At 39.1% G+C, this 22,301-nt stretch overlaps 1 protein-coding gene across 1 annotated transcript in view; it reads right to left on the bottom strand.

Annotated features, from left to right (window-relative positions):
* Positions 1 to 19,783, bottom strand: part of unc5cb (unc-5 netrin receptor Cb) — a 297,939-nt gene extending 278,156 nt beyond the window's left edge. Inside the window, exons 1-2 of the mRNA XM_088319989.1 lie at positions 19,733 to 19,783; positions 15,709 to 16,195 (exon numbers count right to left, since the gene is read on the bottom strand). Coding sequence (XP_088176115.1) covers positions 15,709 to 16,195; positions 19,733 to 19,783 — 538 coding nt within the window. The remainder of the gene's footprint in view (positions 1 to 15,708; positions 16,196 to 19,732) is intronic.
* Between the last annotated feature and the right edge of the window lie 2,518 nt (positions 19,784 to 22,301).

Genomic DNA, 22,301 nt, shown 5'->3' with positions numbered 1-22,301 from the left:
TAAATTTACCAAAATTCAGTTATTAAGCTAAATTTCTTGTTAGTCTACACAGAGAACCATTTAAAAAATATAAAACAATAAGAAAGATGATTTGAAATTGGCAAAATTAGCACAAAAAATAACAAAAAAATCCGACTAATCGAAAGAATAATCGACCAATTCTAAGATTATGAAAATAAACCTTAGTGGCTGCCCTAATTTGTATGAATTTTCTTTATTGTCAAGTTTTTTAAGAAACACTTGCATTTTTTACTGTTTTATACTCTAAAATAGTCTGTTGTTTTTTTCTTAAATTTTTCCATTTAAAAAATGTGTCTCACAGTGTTTACTTGACCTGCGAAAAGTGATGGGTCCGGGGACTCGCATGCTCAAAAATCTATGGGTCCCAACAGAGATCCATGGGTCCCCAAGATTTTGTGTGCTCCATGCCCTTACAAACTGTCGTATTTTCCCTTACAAAATACAAAAAAATCTTTTTTTTTTTCCAAACATGTTTATTTATGTAGTTTAACATGTTATATTGTACATGTGTTTCCTTATTTCATATATATTATTAATGAAATGAAATGATCTGCATTTATGTAGCGCTTTTCAAGTCAATGACTTCCCAAAGCGCTTTACAATGTGCTCCACATTTCCCAATGGCGGCCTTGCAGCCATGTAAGGCGCTAACCTGCTTATTGGGGGTATTAAGGGTTCAGTGTCTTACCCAAGGACACTTCGACATGTAACACGGACGAGCCGGGAATCGAACTGGGATCCCTTGATCCCAAGACGAGCGCTTTACCTCCTGAGCTACTGCCGCCCCGATGAACATTTTGTTGTGAGACACTGAGTTGCTCGACATGAATGAAGTTTATTACAAAAAAAAGTTCAAAAATGAAGTCGCTTGGACGTTCACTGTAGAAGGAAAAATTACATGCGAATATAATTAAGTAGAATAATACATACTTATTCAAATTATGAATTCATTTTCTGCATCAAATTATTGTTGGTAATATACTGATTAAAAGGGATCACCACAAACCCGTCTTTTTTCATTTTCTCCTTTTATACTTCCTTTTTTTCTTAACTTCTTTATACAACATCATCATTCGTAATATAATGCATCAAAGCAAGTGAGCCGTCTCTTTAATGAGTTGAGCCGAAAAAGCCGGTTCTCTAAAAAGGGACGGACTTTTACTACACAACTCGAACTGGAGATCGGCGTGCGGACGAAAACTGGAACCGCGAGACCAAAACAACAATGGCGGATCTGCCTGACGAAAAGTTTGGAGTGCGGTAAACCTTTGTTAGAAAATGATAATGACAATTTGGTGGCAAAAAAGTTGCGTCCCGGGGACGCACGTTGATTTGAGACGATGCGTTCCCAGCAAAAATAATGCGTCTAGGATGCAGGGACGCGGGAAAAACCAGAACACTGTACTAGTAAACAAAGGACTCATGGACCTATTTCAAGAGCCAAACTCAAGCACTTTCAAGGCCAGTTTTTTAATTTTTTCCAATACCTTCATATCATTTAGACCACAGGTGTCAAACTGGCGGCCCGCGGGCCAAATCAGGCCCGCTAAGGGATTGAATCCGGCCCGCGAGACAACACTCAGAGAAGCACAAGATAAAAACAAGCTGCAGGTTGAAATATGTCAACTTGATGTTGCTAAAGAATGGTGCTTCTCACAAAGACACTGCACTTGTATTTATTCCTCTCTCTCTCTCTCTCTCTCTCCACTCCTTTTCTCCCACTCTCTGTCTCTTTCACTCTGTGTCTCTCTTTTTCTCTTCCTTTGTTGCTCTTAGTCTCTTTCTCTCTCTGTCTTTTTAACTTATTTTGCCCTAATTTCCTTTTCTCTCTTTTCTCTTTCTCTCTTCCTACTCTGCGCTTTTTCTCTCTTTTCTCTCCTTCGGTCTTTCTATTTCTCTTTAGATTTCTTTCTTCCTCTCCCTTTCTTTCCCCCTCTCTCATGACTTCTCTTTTTATCTCTTTTGTTTCTCAGGCTCTCCCCCCTCTCTCTTTCTTTATCCCCCCTCTTTCTCTTATTTCTTTATCTCTCTTTTTCTTTCTCTTTAATCTACTGGTCCGGCCCCCAACAGAATGTTTGTTCTATCGTGTGGCCCCAGAGTTAAAATGAGTGTGACACCCCTGATTTAGACCTAATGTCCCCCTTTGTCCCTGTCCGCAGCCTTCACTCGAAAAATGCTGGTCTACTAGTGTTACCAAGAGCCAAGAAGAAATCAGCAGTTTCGAGAGGGTTCTCTATTCAGGCCCCGGTCTCATTCATCGATTCATCCTTCGTTTCGGCCCCACTCTGGCTGTCAAGTACCTTTAGCGATCTAATGGACTGCTAATAGAAGTAAATGTTGCTCCACTGGAGTGAAAAGTGTCACATTGGAGTGATTCATGACAACCTTTCCTTTTCATCTTCCTCGAATCGCTCAGAATCATTTGCTTCCTTCATGTTCAAACCACCCTTCGCCATATTTTGTTCTTTAAAAAAGGGGGTTTGTGGTGGGGAATGCTGCAGAAGCATGGAACTTAACACCTCATCAGGGGGCAGGCTGGCGTGCTTTTTTTTTTGCTGGCGTGCTTTTTTCCCAAAGAGACGAAAAGACTCGAAATTTCGGACTGGAAAGTGTGACAGACGTTTGGAGTGACATCATTATTGGAGCGCGAAGGGAGAATGGAATAGGGTTAGTGGGTGCATACGTAAAGCGAGCATCGAAAAAGGAAAACAATATTGAGAAGTGACTTCTAAATGTTAATGCCGTGTATTTGAAAACATCCATAAAGTATTCATTCGGAAAGAGAGGAATTATGATTTAAGGGGCTGTCGTGAATTCATAATCCCAAAGGTGAGAACAACCAGGAAAAGTATGTGTGTGTCTGTGTGTGGAGTCAAACTTTGGAACAGTTTACAAGACGAGATCAAACAATGTCCAACTATTCACTTGTTGAAATTTAAATAGAAAAAAAACATTACTGGCGGAATACAGAGATGAAGGAAATGTACGAGTGATACGAGAGATTGGGAATAGTGCGTCTAGAACTATGGTTAACTTTGTTGTTATTGAAAGAGAGAAAGAGAGAGAAAGAGAGAAAGAGAGAGAAATACAGAGAGAGAGAGAGAAAAAGAGAGAGACGGAGAGCGAGAGACAGAGAGAAAGAGAGAGAGAGAAAGAGAGAGAGAAAAAGAGAGAGTAAATGAGAGAAAGAGAGAGGAAGAGAGAAAGAGAGAGGAAGAGAGAAAGAGAGAGGAAGAGAGAAAGAGAGAGAGCGAGAGAAAGAGAGAGAGCGAGAGAAAGAGAGAGAAAGAGAGAGAAAGAGAGAGAGTGAGAGAAAGAGAGAGAGCGAGAGAAAGAGAGAGAGCGAGAGAAAGCGACAGAGAGCAAGAGAGAGCAAGAGAGAGCGACAGAGAGCACAGAGAGCAAGAGAGAGCGACAGAGAGCACAGAGAGCAAGAGAGAGCAAGAGAGAGCGACAGAGAGCACAGAGAGCAAGAGAGAGCAAGAGAGAGCGACAGAGAGCACAGAGAGCAAGAGAGAGCAAGAGAGAGCGAGAGCGAGAGAGAGTGAGAGAGAGCGAGCGAGAGCGAGAGAGACGGAGAGAGAGACATAGAGACAGAGAGAGACAGAGAGACACAGAGAGGGAGATACTTTATTCATCCCTGTAGGGAAATTCACACTTCCAGCAGTATCCTTTTGTTGCTTATTAACAGATGAACAGGATGGCCTCGGGGTGCTGTGTTGTAGTTAGCAACAGCAAAGTTCACACGCTAGTCCAAAAGATCGACGTCCCTGCAGCAGATGCAAATCTTTGTGCCCAGGGTTACACCACCTCGTGTTCGCGTAGATAGCGAGTCCGCTTCCTCTCCGCTTCCCGCAGGCTTTTGTGTCTCCGTCTGCCCTAACCGCACTGAAGCCGGGTAGCTCCACGTTAGCGTCCGGGATGCTCGACGTGAGCCACGTTTCCGTAAAACACAGCTTTGATGTTTTTCACCAGCGCAGCCAGTCAGTGCATATAACGCCAGAACGGACTGCTTCTCAAAAAGCCGACACATGTTTTCATTTAGCTGCCCTCATAAATACTCCCTGGCATGGAGAACAGCAGGAAAGCAGCAAGCTCAGCAGACGTTTTCCCTCGTTAATTATCACTCGCTACCAGACGACCCCACGCACCCCTGACCCCACGTTCCCCGTTTTCGGCACGATATTTTAACACCCCTTTCGCGCCGCGGAATTGTAATATCCTCTCGACGACGCTCCCAACCCGAGGTCGCACAATGCCTCCGTTCTCTCCGCTGCGGTCGTAACGTCAGCGCCCCCCCAGGTACGCTTTGTCAAGAATGGTAATGATTGCAAAAACAGCAGTTTTTCTTAACGGCACTTCCCGATTGGATACACGTTATAGATGTAGATAAGCCCCACGGGGGAAATCTTACGAGTGTATAAGAAGGCTATTGTGTCGTGGGGGGCGGGGCTACGGGTGCTCGTCATGGTCCGTTAACAGTCAAGGTCAACATAAGGCCATTGGAATTTTCTGGGGTGATCAGTGTCTTTAAGAAGCATGATCAATTATCCCAAAATTCTATTTAAAGTCACAGTTTAGTAGATTGTTCAGTGCTCTTGTAAAAAGTAGACTATTTAGTAGTTTGCATGATCCAATTTTAGCACTACTTCTAATAATTACAACCTAAGAATAGCATAGTAATAAGATAGTAATAACCTTGAAAAATCGGAATACCTTTCTAATAACATTCATCAGGTCTCTTCAACTTGCTGCCGCCATGGAAACTAAAGCAGACCCTCAGAGCCAGAACCAGCAGGCTCAAGGACAGCTTCTCCATCAGGACTCTGAACTCTCTCCCTATTCTAGCCTTTTGTTTTCTTTCGTTCCTGTAATCTAAAATGAACTATAATTGTTGTAATAAATATGCAATTTAAGTACTGCTTAGATATGTGTTCGAAAAAATGCAAAAGTTTTTCAAAGTAAAGTTTTTCCATCCCCAAGGTCAAAGTCAAAATAAGGCCATTGGAATTTTCTGGGGAATTTGATTTGGCGTGATCAGTGTCTTTAGATGCATGATCAATGATCCCAAAATTCTATTTAAAGTCAGTTTAGTTATAGATTGTTCAGTGCACTTGTAAAAAGTAGACTATTTAGTAGTTTGCATGATCCAATTTTAGCACGACTTCTAATAATTACAACCTAAGAATCGCATAGTAATAAGAGAGTAATAACCTCGAAAAATCGGAATACCTTTCTAATAACATCAGGCCTCTTCAACTTGCTGCCGCCATGGAAACTACAGCAAACCCTCAGAGCCAGAACCAGCAGGCTCAAGGACAGCTTCTCCATCAGGACTCTGAACTCTCTCCCTACCCTACCCTTTTGTTTTCTTTCGTTCCTGTAACCTAAAATGAACTATAATTGTTGGAATAAATATATATATAATTTAAGTACTGCTTAGACATGTGTTCGAAAAAATGCAAAGGTTTTTCAAAGTAAAGTTTTTCCAACCCCCAAATTCTTTTTTCTTGATCGGAAAAACAATTATTTAAAAATCGTCAAAAAAACTGTCAATAATTATGAAATAGATTCAAACAAACCAAGTGCCGGCTGTTCAATATTATATATTAAAATAATAATAATTCCCCAAACTGAGACCAATGAAGTCTCATTCCAGGAGATAATAATAATATTTAAAATAATTGTTATATTTTTTTTTAAAACAGGAATATTTCCGATTGAGAAACAAACGGTGAAGATTTGGTGAATTTATTTTAAAAAATATATATATCCAAATCACTAATTTATGGTAATATGTAAATAGTTTGAAACGGTTGAATGTGCATTTGTCATGAACCAGAAGAGGATCAGGACCCAAACGCGTGACGTTCTCACACAAGCCTTTTATTTGACAGGAAATGGGGAGTCATGCACGTTGGGCAGCGGTCTGGCGTGGAAAGAGAGGAAGCCAGAGACCGACGACATCGATTCCAATTGCCAAAATTGATATCGGACAGATGGGGAAACTAGACGGGAACGAAAACTGGAGAAAATAATAAACAGGACAAAAATAGACGGAAAGAAAACTGGAAACTGAAATTAAACAGGACAAAATAAACGGGAACAATACCGGACAAGAAATACCAACAGGAAACAAGACCGAGTCAGAACCCACGTCTTGCGGGGCAGAGGTTCGTTGACGGACTGAGAGAGTGAGAGCATTGAGCTTAAATAGACGCAGCTGGCGCCACACGGGCGGGGCCTATTAGGTGCCATGGCAACCGTGACAACTTTAAAACTTTTGGCTTTTAAATGTGCCTTATAGTCGGAAAAGTGGAAGATTATAAAGAAAAATACAGAGAAGACATTTTTTATTTTTATCTCATCTCATTTCATCAGCCGTACCGCTTATCCTCATTAGGGTCGCGGGGGGGGGGGGGGGCTGGAGCCCATCCCAGCCATCTCCGGGCAGTGGGCAGGGGACACCCTGAACTGGTTGCCAGCCAATCGCAGGGCACACAGGGAAAGACAACTCATTCGCTCATTCACACCTAGGGACAATTTGGACCCGGCCAATTCACCTGAAATGCATGTTTTTGGAACGTGGGAGGAAACCGGAGTGCCCGGGGAGAACATACAAACTCCGCACAGGAATGTAACTGTCCTGAAACTATGATTGAAAAGATCTTGCTTGTATTCCACGTTGAAGCGTTCCGTCAAATCTGTCTTAAAGTGACAATGTGTAATAATACAATCCAATTTTATCCTATTAACAAAAAAACAAAAAAAATCTTGATTATTTTGTATACAATTTTTTAGTTTTACAGCATTTTAAATTGGTTTCCCTAATTCAAAAAAACTAAGTAATCTTTAAAATATATACTTTTTTATTAATGTTTTCTATTTTGAGTAGAAATGTTTTCATAGAATGAGGAAGATAATCTAGCATCGGCGTATGTGAGATTAGTTTGTTATAAACAGGAGAAACAAGACGGGAACGAAAACTGGAGAAAATAAAAAACAGGACAAAAACAGACGGAAAGAAAACTGGAAACCGAATTAAAACAGGACAAAATAAACGGGAACAATACCGGACAGGAGATACCGACAGGAACGAGTCGAAACCCACGTGGTGCGGGGCAGAGGTTCGTTGACGAGCTGACAACGGAAGCGTGATAGCACTGAGCTTAAAATAGACAGAAAGCCGATCTGTTAACGAGCCGCAGCTGGCGCCACACGGGTGGGGCCAATTGGGCGCCATGGTAACCATGACAGGATGAACCGATTGTGAGTCATAATTACAATGAATTGAGTTTAGTCTTACATTTTCTTTCATTAATTTTATTTATAACCTATTCAAAACTGGAGAAAAAAACCCCAAAATTTCACTTCTATAAGCATAAAAAGTAGAATGAGAGAAAAATCGGAGCATGCCAAAACACTTCCTGCTTCTTCTTACTCACATGGAACTAAGATCGGTTTGCTGCCGAGTAGTGGCCGATATTGGAACTACACCATATTAAAATAAAAATCGACCGTAGCCAAATCGTTATTAACTGTGACTGCGATTGAATATTCTCCAGAAACCGACGGAAAGAACCCCCTCGTAAAATTCGAACCGTAACCGTAGCTTTCTGCTCATGAAATCGTAGATTCTGGAGGTATTTGCCGGGCATCCGGGCAGATTACGGCGCTAAGCCCGGCGCGTACGCGACGGGGCTCTCGAACGGGGCCCCGTCGGAGACGACTGAAGTACATCTGTTCTCGCACAAAGACTTTTCAATCGAGATGCTAGCGTCTGCCTCAGGGGTGTCGAACTCATTTTAACCCGGGGGCCACACGATAGAACAAACATTCTGTCGGGGGCCGGACGAGTAGATTAAAGAGAAAGAAAAAGAGATAAAGAAATAAGAGAGAGAGGGAGGGAAAAGGAGAGATAGCGGGACAAAGAAGGAAAAAGAGAGAGAGGGAGAGAGCATGAGAAAAAAGATATAAAGTCGTGAGAGAGGGGGAAAAGAAAGGGAGAGGAAGAAAGAAATCCAAACAGAAATAGAAAGACAGAAGGAGAGAAAAGAGGAAAGAAAGCGCGAAGGGTATGAAGAGAGCAAGAGAAAAGAGAAAAAAGAAGTTAGAGCAAAAGAGGTTAAAAGACACAGAGAGTGAAAGGGACAGAAACACAGAGAGAGAGAGAGAGAGAGAGAGAGACAGAGACAGAGACACAGAGAGTGAAAGAGAGAGAGAGAGAGACAGAGACAGAGACACAGAGAGAGACACAGAGAGACACAGAGAGAGACACAGAGAGAGAGAGAGAGACACAGAGAGAGAGAGAGAGAGAGAGAGAGAGAGAGAGAGAGACAGAAAGACACAGAGAGAGAGAGAGACACAGAGACACAGAGAGTGAAAGAGACACAATGGGAGAGAGAAAGAGAGAGAGAGACAGAGACACACAGAGAGAGAGAGCCAGAGAGAGAGAGAGAGAGAGAGAAGGAGAAAGAGACGGAGGCACAGAGAGAGAGAGACAGAGAGAGAGAGAGGAGACAGAGAGAGAGAGACAGAGACACAGAGAGAGAGAGAAAGAAAGAGAAAGAGAAGGAGAGAGAAAGAGACAGAGAAACACAGACACAGAGAGAGAGACTATTCTCTTTGGATTTCTTTATTCCTCTCCCTTTCTTTCCCCCTCTCTCACGACTTTTTATCTTTTGTTTCTCACGCTCTCTCCCTCTCTCTCTTTTTCTTTCTTTGTCCCGCTATCTCTCCTTTTCCCTCCCTCTCTCTCTTATTTCTTTATCTCTTTTTCTTTCTCTTTAATCTACTAGTCCGGCCCCCGAGACAATGTTTGTCCTATTGTGTGGCCCCCCAGAGTTAAAATGAGTTTGACACCCCTGCTTTAAAGGAAGAAATCCAGCCCCAATTAAAAATACATTTTTTGTTGTTGATGACTAGAATAAAGTCGCTATCTTGCTGCTGTCATATACTTTGTGCTATTGAAGGATTTTATACATTTGACTATAAAGGATTTTATACGATCGAATACAAATGACATTTAATGCAAAAGATATTCACTGGCTGGGCTGTGGTGCGATGTCAGGGCATCCTAGTGGAAAATGTTGTTTACAGGAACGGCGGGAACGGGACGTAAGGCTGATAAGATAATCAGCACATCCAGACACAGAAAGGCCCTGATGAATGCGAATGTTTTGTTTAGTTCCGTTGATAACAGATGGTTGGCGATGTTTGGAGAACAAAGCCCTGATGACGTGGACACGCACGGGGATGTTTTGACCGGTCCAGACATCGAGGCGAGAAGGTGGCGACGAGGTGGAGCCGCCCCATGGGAGGAGCCGACAGCTTGGGAGAAAGGCGTGGGCAGAAGAAGAACTTCAGAAGATAGATCGAGAGGGAGAATCGAAAAAGGAGGCTCGACGAAGAGCGACAATAATTCAGCTAAGTCGATGGAATTCACTTAGTTTATTATTTAAGAAATGAAATCTGTCCCAGTGTGGAAATGCCAGTCTCTTGTTCATTTTTCCATCAAGAAATGAGCATGCATTGTTAGGCGAATGTAAGTCGTGTTTGGTTAATGGAGTCAGATAATTCGAACAATTTGGTAAACGATACTTTTTTAATGTATTTATTTCTGAACAAGGTGAACAACATAAAATGTCTTTTGGAGATCCATTACTAGGTGGCCACAGGTTCCCGACCTCTGGGTACTATCGACGATAATTGATGAAATATTTAGTGCTTTGGCAAAGATGTCCCATGATTGCTCCGATCGAATTCCTCTAAAGAACTCAACCTCCGGCTGGCGACTAGAAAAACAAGTCGGCATCATCAGCGCCCCTAAATTAGCCCGTTAATTACACCGATCCGGGAGACGTTACCCTTCGTATCGACCTCTTAATGGCCAGAAGAAGGGACTTATTCCAATCGAGTCCACGACACGAGGCGAGCTAGGGGGATAACGGATCTTGAGGAGGAGGGGTCTCTGGTGTGAGGATTACGCCCGTGGAAGGAAACCAGACCTCGTTCTTCGTGGCCGCTTTCCCCGGTTTCGCTCATTAACTATGCAGGAGCAAGATGGAAGCCTGGAGCTGCCAGATAAGGTTGCCGGTTGCCAATTGTAAGAGTCTCTGCGAAGCTACGACTTCTCCGGTACCGCCCGAAAATAAAATGTTAGGAGGGGTAAAAGCGGGCCACGGACAAAAAAGTTTAGCGTTAGCATTGAAGGATTTTATACATTTGACTATAAAGGATTTTATACGATTGAATACAAGTTGCGTTTATTGAGTTTAATGCAAGATATTCACTGACTGTTTTTCTTCAAGGTACATTAGAAGCAGGGTTGGGTAGGGTTACTTTAACTGGATTACTTTCAAATGTAATAATGATTCCCTATCGGTTAATCCTGTCATGGTTGCCATGGCGCCCAATTGGCCCCGTTAACAGATTGGCTTTTCTTTCTATTTTAAGCTCAGTGCTATCACGCTTCCGTTGTCAGCCCATCAACAAACCTCTGAATAAATAAAAAGACTAAATTTTGTGCAGGCTCGGGGAGTAACGGAATACATGGAACGGCAAAAATGATGTTGGCAAGCTGTTTGGATTTATTTTCATTTTGTTTCTGTCGCATTTTAGGTTCGTTTTGCCGGAGATCAGAGAGATCAAAGCCAGGAGAGAAAGCTTACCACGTGTTGTGAGTCATCATTGTATTCATATTTAGTTTCTTTTGTCTTTTATTAGCATATTTGGTATTGGAGTCATCCAAAAGTCATTGAAAGTAATCAAGTTAAAGGAACTCTACCCAACCCTGATTAGAAGATTAGGCGGTGTGGAATGCATCAGACGTATTTCTGATAACAGAATTCCTGCGAGTGCTGACGGAGAAGGCCAGACGGACAAGGACAGACATCGCGACGCCCTTCGGCGAGGAGGAGGTGAAGCTCAGGGGGGGCTTCCCTGGCACAGCCATGGGAGGAGCCGGCGCGCCATTGTGCGGGGATACGTGGGCCAATAAGAAGAAAACAAAAGAACTTGAAGAGAGGCTTCACAGAGACTCCGACAACACTAATTCGGCCATATTCGATGGAGTTAAATTGTTTATGAAATTAAATCTGCCCCCGTGTGAAAATGTCGGCTATTCTTGTTCATTTTTTCCATCAAGTGAATGTAGGTTGTGTTTGGTTAATGGAGTCAGATAACTTATTCGAACAATTTGGTAAACAGTCCATTTTAATATTTAAAACCCAACAGCATCTCTGAAACTCATGAAATAATAACACGAGCAAGAATTGCGACTAGCTAGTCGTTACTAAAATGCATTTTTCTATGCAAGCTAACCAGCATGGATAACAGCAATTTTTCTACGATAGTAAATGCCGGCATGATGCTTGGCAACGAAAATCCAAGGCGATCTTGTGATGAAGGTGCTGTATCGGAGTCCATTCAGGGGGATTATCCTGCACTGGTAACCATGGAAACCAGAACTGTTTCATGTGGAGGAGCAAACCCATACCCAGATTGTACTTTCCCAAAACACACCGCAGGAAGTGGTGCCTCCACGACCCTGGCAGTTAGGGTATCCGCCCACCGTGAACTAACTAACATCGGTGACAGACTAGCAAGACTGACATAAAATGACCACGCTAACTAACTAAAATGCTTGACATCAATGAACCTATACTAACTAGCATGGATGACAACAATTTGTCTATGCAAACCAACTAGCCTGACTATCATAACATATTGGCATGTTCAGTGTTATGTCACTTAATAGTGAAAACCCACAGAACGAAAAAACTGTATTACCTGTAAATGCTAGCCACGCAGACAGAACAATTTGATTGGGTGAGCAGTAGGGATGTTTCGGGGTATGTAAAATCACAAAGACTTTCCGTCTCTCGCCCTGCCCCAAAGGTAAACACGTCAGTATACTTGTTTGCAGAATTTGGTGACATTTCTACCAAAGAACTTTGCTTGCACCATGGACTAAAACCTTTATTTATGAAAAAAAATGACAGTCAAAATGAGCCTTAACACTCAGGGAAGGGAGATCAATTCTAAGTAGTATATTTATCTTGACAGTCACAAGCCCCCTCTCGCCCTGCGACGTCTACCCCGAAGGTAAACACGACAGTATACTTGTTTGCAGAATTTGGTGACATCTCTACCAAAGACCTTTGCTTGCACCATGTACTAAACCCTTTATTAAAAAAATGACAGTCAAAATGTGCCTTAACACTCAGGGAAGGGAAATCAATTCTAAGTGGTATATTTATCTTGACAGTCACAAGCCCTCCCCCGCCCTGCGACGTCTACCCCGAAGGTAAACACAACAGTATACTTGTTTGCAGTATTTGATGACATTTCTACAAAAGAACTTTGCTTGCACCATGTACCGAAACCTTTATGTATGAAAAAAATGACAGTCAAAATGAGCCTTATTACTCAGGGAAGGGAAATCAATTCTAAGTGGTATATTTATCTTAACAGTCACAAGCCCTCTCTCGCCCTGCGACGTCTGCCTAAAGGTAAACACGTCAGTATACTTGTTTGCAGAATTTGGTGACATTCCTACAAAAGACCTTTGCTTGCACCATGTACTAAAACCTTTATTTATGAAAAAAAATGACAGTCAAAATGAGCCTTAATACTCAGGGAAGGGAAATCAATTCTAAGTGGTATATTTATCTTGACAGTCACAAGCCCTCTCTCGCCCTGCGACGTCTGCCCCGAAGGTAAACACGACAGTATACTTGTTTGCAGAATTTGGTGACATTTCTACAAGAGAACTTTGCTTGCACCATGGACTAAAACCTTTATTGATGAAAAAAATGACAGTCAAAATGAGCTTTAACACTCAATTTCAAGTGGTATATTTATCTTGATATGGGACACAGGCTCCGGCATTATTATTATTTCCTAAATTTCAAAGACGTAAAATCCCCTAAAGAATAAGCTTTTGTCTGGAGTGCGAGTTTAAGTTAAATGTCATCTTTAAAAAAAATCTAGCGAGGCTCTTTCAAAAACACAAAAGAATCAAAACATTTTTGCCTTTATGGAGTCAACATGGTTCCCGAGCCCTGCTCTACAGGATCGGCCCCTAGGCCAAATTTTTAAACCCAACGCGGCCCCCGACGCCAAATAGCTGCCTACTCTTGGATTACAGTATCCATATTCTATGTTTTCCTGCTCAAAGTCCTCTCCCCTAAAATGAAAAATTCACGTTCAAGGAGGCGGCAGTTAAAAAGTCTTCCAGTGGCCTGCAACATTATCTCCTTGCTTTGTTTGCGGACATAAAAAAGGGTGTGGGGTGATTAAGCGAGGGGGGGGACCAAGAAGGGTGAGGGGTGACTAATGACTTATCTGGAAATTGTTTAAAGAAACGTCAATTTGTGTTATTTTCAAGTCCCAACATTCAACCTCATATTCTTATACTCAATGATATCCATCTATCATTATCTGCACCGCTTATCCTCAGTAGGGTCGCGGGGCTGCTGGAGCCCATCCCAGCTATCTTCGGGCAGTGGGTCACCCTTAACTGGTTACCAGTTCACAGAGACAGACAACTCACCCGCTCATTCACACCTAGGGACAATTTGGACCGGCCGATTAACCTGACATGCATGTTTTTGGAATGTGGGAGGAAACCCTCGCAAGCACGGGAAGAACATGCAAACTCCACACAGGAAGGTTCCATTTAGTTTAATATGCTTTCCTAAAATCTAAACGCATGCTGTTACGATGTTAAAGTGCTGCATGATTTCCTGAAGTATAATTGCTATCGCGCTGTGACGTAGTGCGATTGTGTAATCGCAGGACACTGCGTTTTTTTTTTTTACCAAGGATTTATAATGAAGCTCCCGAGAGGAGACGCTGTTTTCTTAAGGTTCAAGCATGTCAATAGGATTAACCTTTGTGTTATCTTCATTTTAAGGAAACCCGCACAAGCACGGGGAGAACATGCAAGCTCCACACAAAAGGTTCGATAACATGACCTCAGAACTGTGCCGCACACACGCTAACCACTGCGCCACCGTGACCGATATATTTCTGGTTATTTGTGTATACCCTGAAGTATTTCGAGAGCTTTCTTCAATTAAAACGTGCTAATTGTTTTGTTTTTTTCACATAATATTCCATCTTCACCCTAAACAAGTGCGCAAAACTAAAATCAAAACAATAGGTGCGCAAACAACGGCCCGCGGGCCAGATGCGGCACGTCAGGTGGATTTATCCGGTCCACCAAACGAAAATAATGAAAATACGTATAATGATAAATAATATTACTCCTAAAATAAGTGTTGTTTGGCTGCCACTTTTGTCCCCAGTGTCCCTTTGTTTGCCTTGTCCCAAGTATAAATATTAATTTTCACGTAGCCATTATAGGTACTCAAACAGCTAGTACATTTTTCTATTCTTGCCATTTTTTATAATGTATATTTTTATTTATTAATCAGGATTTCATCATATAACCTTTCAAAGCCTGCTCTGTTGCATTATGAGTTTTTCCATATTTTTCTTCGGAGTGTTTGAAAATCAAATTAACGAAATGTTGCATTTATAATACACACATACAATTAAAAATAACACATACTTCTAGATATCTACATTGATTCATAAATCCAAACAAAAACATTTGGATAGGCCTACATTAGATTATTTTCCTCATGTATTACTGAAGTATTGAATTTGAGAGTCTGTTTAGGCCAATAAGTGGCTTTGAGGTTGCATGCGGCTCATTGGCGCTCCCTAGTGGCTCCCTGTCACTTTTTGAAAATTGTTTGATAATGGAAAATTATATGTTTTGCAGTAGGACAAACATTCTTAGCATTTCCATTGAATATTAGATTTATACAGTATGCCAATATATATAATAATAAATATATAGATAATAAAATATAATATACAAAATATAATAAAATATGATATATAAAATATTCGAAAATATAATAAATGAAATATGTAAAATATTATAAAATATAATAAATAAAATATAATAAAATATAATAAAATATATTATATAAAATATAATAAAATATAAAATATCTTAAAGATATAAAATATGAAATATATAAAATATATAAGTATATATCATAGTAGGTGTAGCCATCCTTATAAAAGGCTTATATAAAAAGGTTTTAATCTAATGTGGCTCCAAACCTGTTTTTTGCTTTCAGTCCAATAAAGCTTTTAAATTTTTCGGTGTCTGACCCCTGATATAGGCAGACACAAAAAGAATCATTTTTTTTTATTTTATTTATTTTTTTTAAAGTGTGCCCGTCCTTGATTAAAACAAAGGCCAGAGAAAAATATGAGGTTAAAAAAAAAAGATCAAATCGTAAATTCAGGTCCATTAAAAACAGTTTCTTCCCCAGGGCCAACACCACCCTAAACAAGCACGCACAACCGAAAACATACATCTTATTTGAGGTCTCTTTTTGTGTTGCTGCTAAATATTTGTGCACTACTGTTACAATCATTTTAAGCACCGCTTTGTAAATATTTTACCTATTCATCCTAACATTTCTTTTTTTAATTTTTCCTCTTTTAAGTATTTACTTGGAGGGCCATGTCTAATCTCTGCATATAATGTTGATATCACTGACGGTTAAAGACAATTTAGTCCACTTCAACCGTGCATGACTTAGTTATTTAAGAAAGCTAAAATAAAAAAAATAAAAATATATAATGTTCAGCTCCTACCTTGAGCGATGGCGGTAGGAACCGTGGCCAGAAGCAGGAGCCCGACGAGCAGCGACCCCGGCGAAGTGATCACCATCTCGGGCGTGGATTGCCCGGCGTCCCGGTCGGCGTCCCGGACCATGACTGACTGAGGAACCCGAAAATTGCGCTCCCCGCTGGGGGAGTCGAGAGTGGGTGGTCGCTCTTTTATAATTAACTCAGATGAAGAAATGAAGAAGTAAGAAGAAAGCCCCTTCAAAGTGTCGTTAATAATAATTAATCCAAGTTTTAACGCGGTTTTAACGCGGCTTTCCCACGGAAGAGCGAGTGGCGTGAAAATCTCTCGGGAATCCACGACCCGGCTCCGGACGCATGCTGCGGGTGGTTTCAAGTCCCACGCCGGTGACTCTCCGCTTCGCTCCGGTGAGCGCGACACAGATTCCCCCGTAGTGGGAGTGGGCACCGTGGGCGTGACTTCGATCCTCTTTCCACGGGCTGCGTGGAGCGACTGAAGAGAAGGAAGGAGGAGAAGAAGAAGCCAAGACTCCGCGGGCTACCTTTGCGCCAGTAGCCAATCAGCGCGGTCGTTCGGATGAGGGGGCGGTCCCACGGAGGGAACGGTAATGTGATTTTCCCCCTCTTAGTCGCGGTTGACTCTCTCGCGGATTTTAATGCACAGTGATAGAATTATGAGCGTAATTTTGCTTTCATTTGAAACAAAAAAAACAATACTACAACAATACTATGATACAAAATCCTAAAGAAATTATCACCACAGAATTACTACTAAAACCCAACTAGAGTAATATTACAAAAATACTGAAGAAAATATGACAAAAACAATACTGAATAGTTCAAAAAATTATAAAAATATGACTAAAATACTGATTTGGAAATACATAAAAAACACTTCTACAGAAATACTTCAAAAATACCACTTCATAATACTATAATAAAAAACACGAGCAAAAAAATATTACGACAGAAATACTACTACAGAAGTATTACAACAGAAATAATGCAAAAAATACTAGAGCGATACGACAAAAATACTACAAAAACACAACTACAGAAATATTACAAAAATACTGAAGAAAATATGAAAAAAAAACAATACTATGTGAATACTTCAAAAATTATTAAAAAAATACTGCTTTGGAAATACATGAAAAAATACTTCTACAGAAATACTTACAAAATACCACTTCATAATACTATAAGACAAAACACGAACATAAAATATTACGAAAAAAATACTACTACAGAAGTATTACAACAGAAATACTGCAAAAAAACAACTAGAGCGATACTACAAAAATACTACAAAAACAATACTACAGTAATATTACAAAATACTGAAGAAAATATGACAAAAACAATACTATGTGAATACTTCAAAAATTATAAAAAATATACTAAAATACTGCTTTGGAAATTACATAAAAAAATACTTCTACAGAAATACTTACAAAATACCACTTCATAATACTATAAGACAAAACACGACCATAAAATATTACGAAAAAAATACTACTACAGAAGTATTACAACAGAAATAATGCAAAAAATACTAGAGCGATACGACAGAAATACTACAAAAACACAGCTACAGTAATATTACAAAAATAATGAAGAAAATATGAAAAAAATACTATGTTAATACTTCAAAACTGCTTTAGACTGCTTTAGAAATAAATGAAAAATACTTCTACAGAAATACTTCAAAAATACCACCTCATAATACTATAATACAAAACACCAGCAGAAAAATATTACGACAGAAATACTGCTACAGAAGTATTACAACAGAAATACTGCAAAAAAACAACTAGAGCGATACTACAAAAATACTACAAAAACAATACTACAGTAATATTACAAAATACTGAAGAAAATATGACAAAAACAATACTATGTGAATACTTCAAAAATTATAAAAAATATACTAAAATACTGCTTTGGAAATTACATAAAAAAATACTTCTACAGAAATACTTCAAAAATACCACTTCATAATACGGTACTATAATACAAAACACTAGCAGAAAAATATTACGACAGAAATACTGCTACAGAAGTATTACAACAGAAATACTGCAAAAAAACAACTAGAGCGATACTACAAAAATACTACAAAAACAATACTACAGTAATATTACAAAAATACTGAATAAATATGACAAAAACAATACTATGTGAATACTTCAAAAATTACAAAAAATATACTAAAATACTGCTCTGGAAATTACATAAAAAATACTTCTCCAGAAATACTTCAAAAATACCACTTCATAATACTATAATACAAAACACTAGCAGAAAAATATTACGACAGAAATACTGCTACAGAAGTATTACAACAGAAATACTGCAAAAAAACAACTACAGCAAAACTACAAAAATACTACAAAAACAATACTACAGTAATATTACAAAAATACTGAAGAAAATATGACAAAAACAATACTATGTGAATACTTCAAAAATTATAAAAAAACATACTAAAATACTGCTTTGGAAATAAATACAAAATCTTCAACAGAAATACTTCAAAAATACCATTTCATAATACTATAATACAAAACACTAGCAGAATAATATTACGACGGAAATACTACAAAAAAACATCTAGAGCGATATGAAAAAAATACTACAAAAACACAACTACAGTAATATTACAAAAATACTGAAGAAAATATGAAAAAAACAATACTATGTGAATACATCAAAAAAATATACAAAAATTACTAAAATACTGTTTGGAAATACATAAAAAAAAATCTTCCACAGAAATATTTCAAAAATACCACTTCCTAATACGATAATATAAAACACTACCAGAAGAATCCTACTTTAGAAATACTACTACAGAAGTATTACAACAAAAATCCAAAAATACAGCTATAGCGATACGACAAAAATACTACAAAAATAAAACTACAGTAATATTTTACTACAGAAATAGATCAGAAATAGATCAGAAATTCTACAATAGAAATACTACAAAATACAACATAAATAGTACAAGAATACAAAAAATATAAGAGAGTATTTACTACTACAAAAATCCTACAAAATACTATACCATTTAATTCCTAGCACCACATCATAGTATTTCTGCAGTTTTTCTACAATAGTATTTTGTAGTATTTTTATCGTGGGTTTGTTGGTTATATATCTGTAGTATTACCGTAACTGCATTTTGTAGTATTTCTGTAGTCGTAGTTTTGTAGTATTACTGTGGTTTTGTCATATTTCTGCAGTTGTTTTTCTGTAGTACTTCCAAAGTAGAACTACCAACCCACCCTTGCCTTTTATGAAGTACAAGAGGGTTTCAAAAATGCTATCTTTTTAGGGGGGGGCTTTGGGTTAAATTTGGGGGTGTTCGAGCACCCCCCAAAAACAGGCAGGTTACGCCCATGCCTTCAATTTAAGACAAAACACTAGCAGAAAAATATTACGACAGAAAACACTACCACAGAAGTATTACAACAGAAATACTGCAAAAATACAAATCAGGCGATACTACAAAAATACTACAAAAACACAACTACTGTCATATTACAAAAATAATGAAGAAAATATGAAAAAAATACTATGTTAATACTTCAAAAAAACTGCTTTAGAAATAAATAAAAAATACTTCTACAGAAATACTTCAAAAATACAAACAGGCAGGTAACGCCCATGCCTTAAATTTAGATATATCTATATGTTGTTTTTTTTTTAAATTTTATTAGAATACAGTTCGAGAAATAAGGTCCATGTTTCTTTCCATCAGTTTGTATGAACTTCCGGCGTCCGCCCTCCGCTGTTCCGTCCTTGACACACTTAGTGAGGCGCCCCCAACCCTTGCCTCCCCTGTCAGCTGGTGCCTCCGTGCATCCACCCCCCCACCTCACCCACCCCCCCAAAAAGCTTTCTGCCGTCTCTAAGACAATTCCTTAGCGGCGAGTGATTAATGCCTGTTTGCTCCTAGATCAGCAAGGGAACCCGGACGATAGGGTGGATCCAAATATCGATATTTTTGATATTAAGAAAGTACCTGGAGCGAAGCGATACTTTCATCATGGGATCGATTCTTCTCTCCACACATTTCCTCTTTGAAGATAGTGTCTTGAACCAGAACAGGATCAGGACCCAAACGCGTGACGTTTCCATTTTATTTTACGGGAAATGGGGAGTCATGCATGTTAGGCAGAAGTCTGGCGTGGAATGATAGGAAGCCAGAGGCCGACGAGATCGATACCAATTGCCCGAGTGGATATCGGAAAGATGGGGTCGATACCGGATAGGAAGTGACAGACAGGATAGATAACAAGATCAGGATATCAAAAATTAACAGGAGAAACTCCAGGGGAACGAAAACTGGAGAGAAAAAAACAGGACAAAAAAAGACAGGAACAGAACTGGAATCCGATATTAAACAGGACAAAAATAAATGATAGGAAGCCAGAGGCCGACGAGATCGATACCAATTGCCCGAGTAGATATGGGAAAGATGGGGTTGATGCCGGACAGGAAGTGACAGACAGGATAGATAACGGATCAAGATATCAAAAATTAACAGGAGAAACTAGACGGGAACGAGAACTGGAGAGAAAAAAACAGGACAAAAAAAGACAGGAACAAAACTGGAAACCGATATTAAACAGGACAAAATAAAGGATAGGAAGCCAGGGGCCGACGAGATCGATACCAATTGCCCGAGTAGATATGGGAAAGATGGGGTTGATGCCGGACAGGAAGTGACAGACAGGATAGATAACGGATCAGGATATCAAAAATTAACAGGAGAAACTAGACGGGAACGAGAACTGGAGAGAAAAAAACAGGACAAAAAAAGACAGGAACAGAACTGGAAACCGATATTAAACAGGACAAAAATAAAGGATAGGAAGCCAGGGGCCGACGAGATCGATACCAATTGCCCGAGTAGATATTGAACGGATGGGGTCGATACCGAACAGGACGGGACAGACAGGATTGATAAACAAAGATATCGAAAATGAAATGGAGAAACTAGACGGGGACGGAAACTGGAGAGAAAAATAAACAGGACAAAAAAAGACGAGAACAAAACTGGAAACCGATATTAAACAGGACAGAAATAAACGGGAACAATACCGGACAGGGAATACCAACAGGAAACAGGACCGAGTCAAAACCCACGTCTTGCAGGGCAGAGGTTCGTTGACGGACTGACAAAGGAAAAATGAGAAATGGGGAGTCATTCACATTAGGCAACAGTCTGGCGTGAAATGATAGGAAGCCAGAGGCCGACGAGATTGATACCAAATGCCCGAGTAGATATCGGACGGATGGGGTTGATACCGGACAGGAAAGGACAGACAGGATTGATAAATAAACAGGATATCGAAAATAGACAGGACAAACTAGACAGGAACGAAAATGGAGAGAAAAATAAACAGGACAAAAAAAGACAGGAACAAAACTGGAAACCGATATTAAACAGGAGAGAAATAAACGGGAACAATACGGCCTATTTTCCCATATTTTCCTTCATCAAAATTATATAATGTGTCATTTATGATGTTAAGTTATCGGCTACTGTGGCAACACCACAAATTCATTAAAAATCATTTTTCAATATCTGAAAATGACAAAACCAAAGTAAACAGCCTATTTTTCCCATGTTTGCCTTCATCAAAATAATGTAATGTGTAATTTATATTGTAAAGTTATCGGCTATTGTGGCAACACCACAAATTTATCAAAATCGTTATTCAATATCGAAAAATGACAAAAACCAAAATGTACGGCGTATTTTTCCCTTCTTTACCTTCATCTAAATATTATCATGTGTAATTTATGTTGTAAAGAGTTTGGCTACTGTGGCAACATCACAAATGTATTTAAAACCATTTTTCAATATTTAAAAATGACAAAAACCAAAGTATACGGACTATTTTTCCCATCTTTACCTTCATCAAAATAATATAAAGTGTAATTTATATTGTAAAGTTATTGGCTACTGTGGCAACACCACAAATTTGTTTAAAACTATATTTCAATATTTAAAAATGATAAAACCAAATTATAAGACCTATTTTTCCCATCTTTACCTTCATCCAAATAACATAATGTGTAATTTATGTTGTAAAGTGGACGGCTACTGTGGCAACACCACAAATTTATTCAGAATCATTTTTCGATATCTAAAAATGACAAAAACTAAAGTATACGGACTATTTTTCCCATCTTTACCTTCGTCAAAATGATATAATGTGTAATTTATATTGTAAAGTTATTGGCTACTGTGGCAACACCACAAATATGTTTAAAACTATATTTCAATATTTAAAAATGATAAAACCAAAGTATAAGACCTATTTTTCCCATCTTTACCTTCATCCAAATAACATAATGTGTAATTTATGTTGTAAAGTGTACGGCTACTGTGGCAACACCACAAATTTATTTAGAATCTATCATCAAAATAATATAATGTAGCATCATAAATCCTCACACACACGGAAATAAATCCCAAGTACTCCATCGAGCACGCTTGTCCCAATTATATTCCGACATCGGCTGTAGAAAATCCCAATTTGTGTCGTCCGGGCTTTACAGGAATTCTCGGCCTTGATGGA

This window comes from Urocampus carinirostris, chromosome 16, assembly GCF_059441175.1.
Source record: "Urocampus carinirostris isolate Australia breed hairy pipefish chromosome 16, RoL_Ucar_1.0, whole genome shotgun sequence".
Taxonomy (NCBI): Eukaryota; Metazoa; Chordata; class Actinopteri; order Syngnathiformes; family Syngnathidae; genus Urocampus; species Urocampus carinirostris.
The sequence above is the reverse complement of the archived record's forward strand: the minus strand, read 5'-3'. Positions and strand labels throughout refer to the sequence as shown.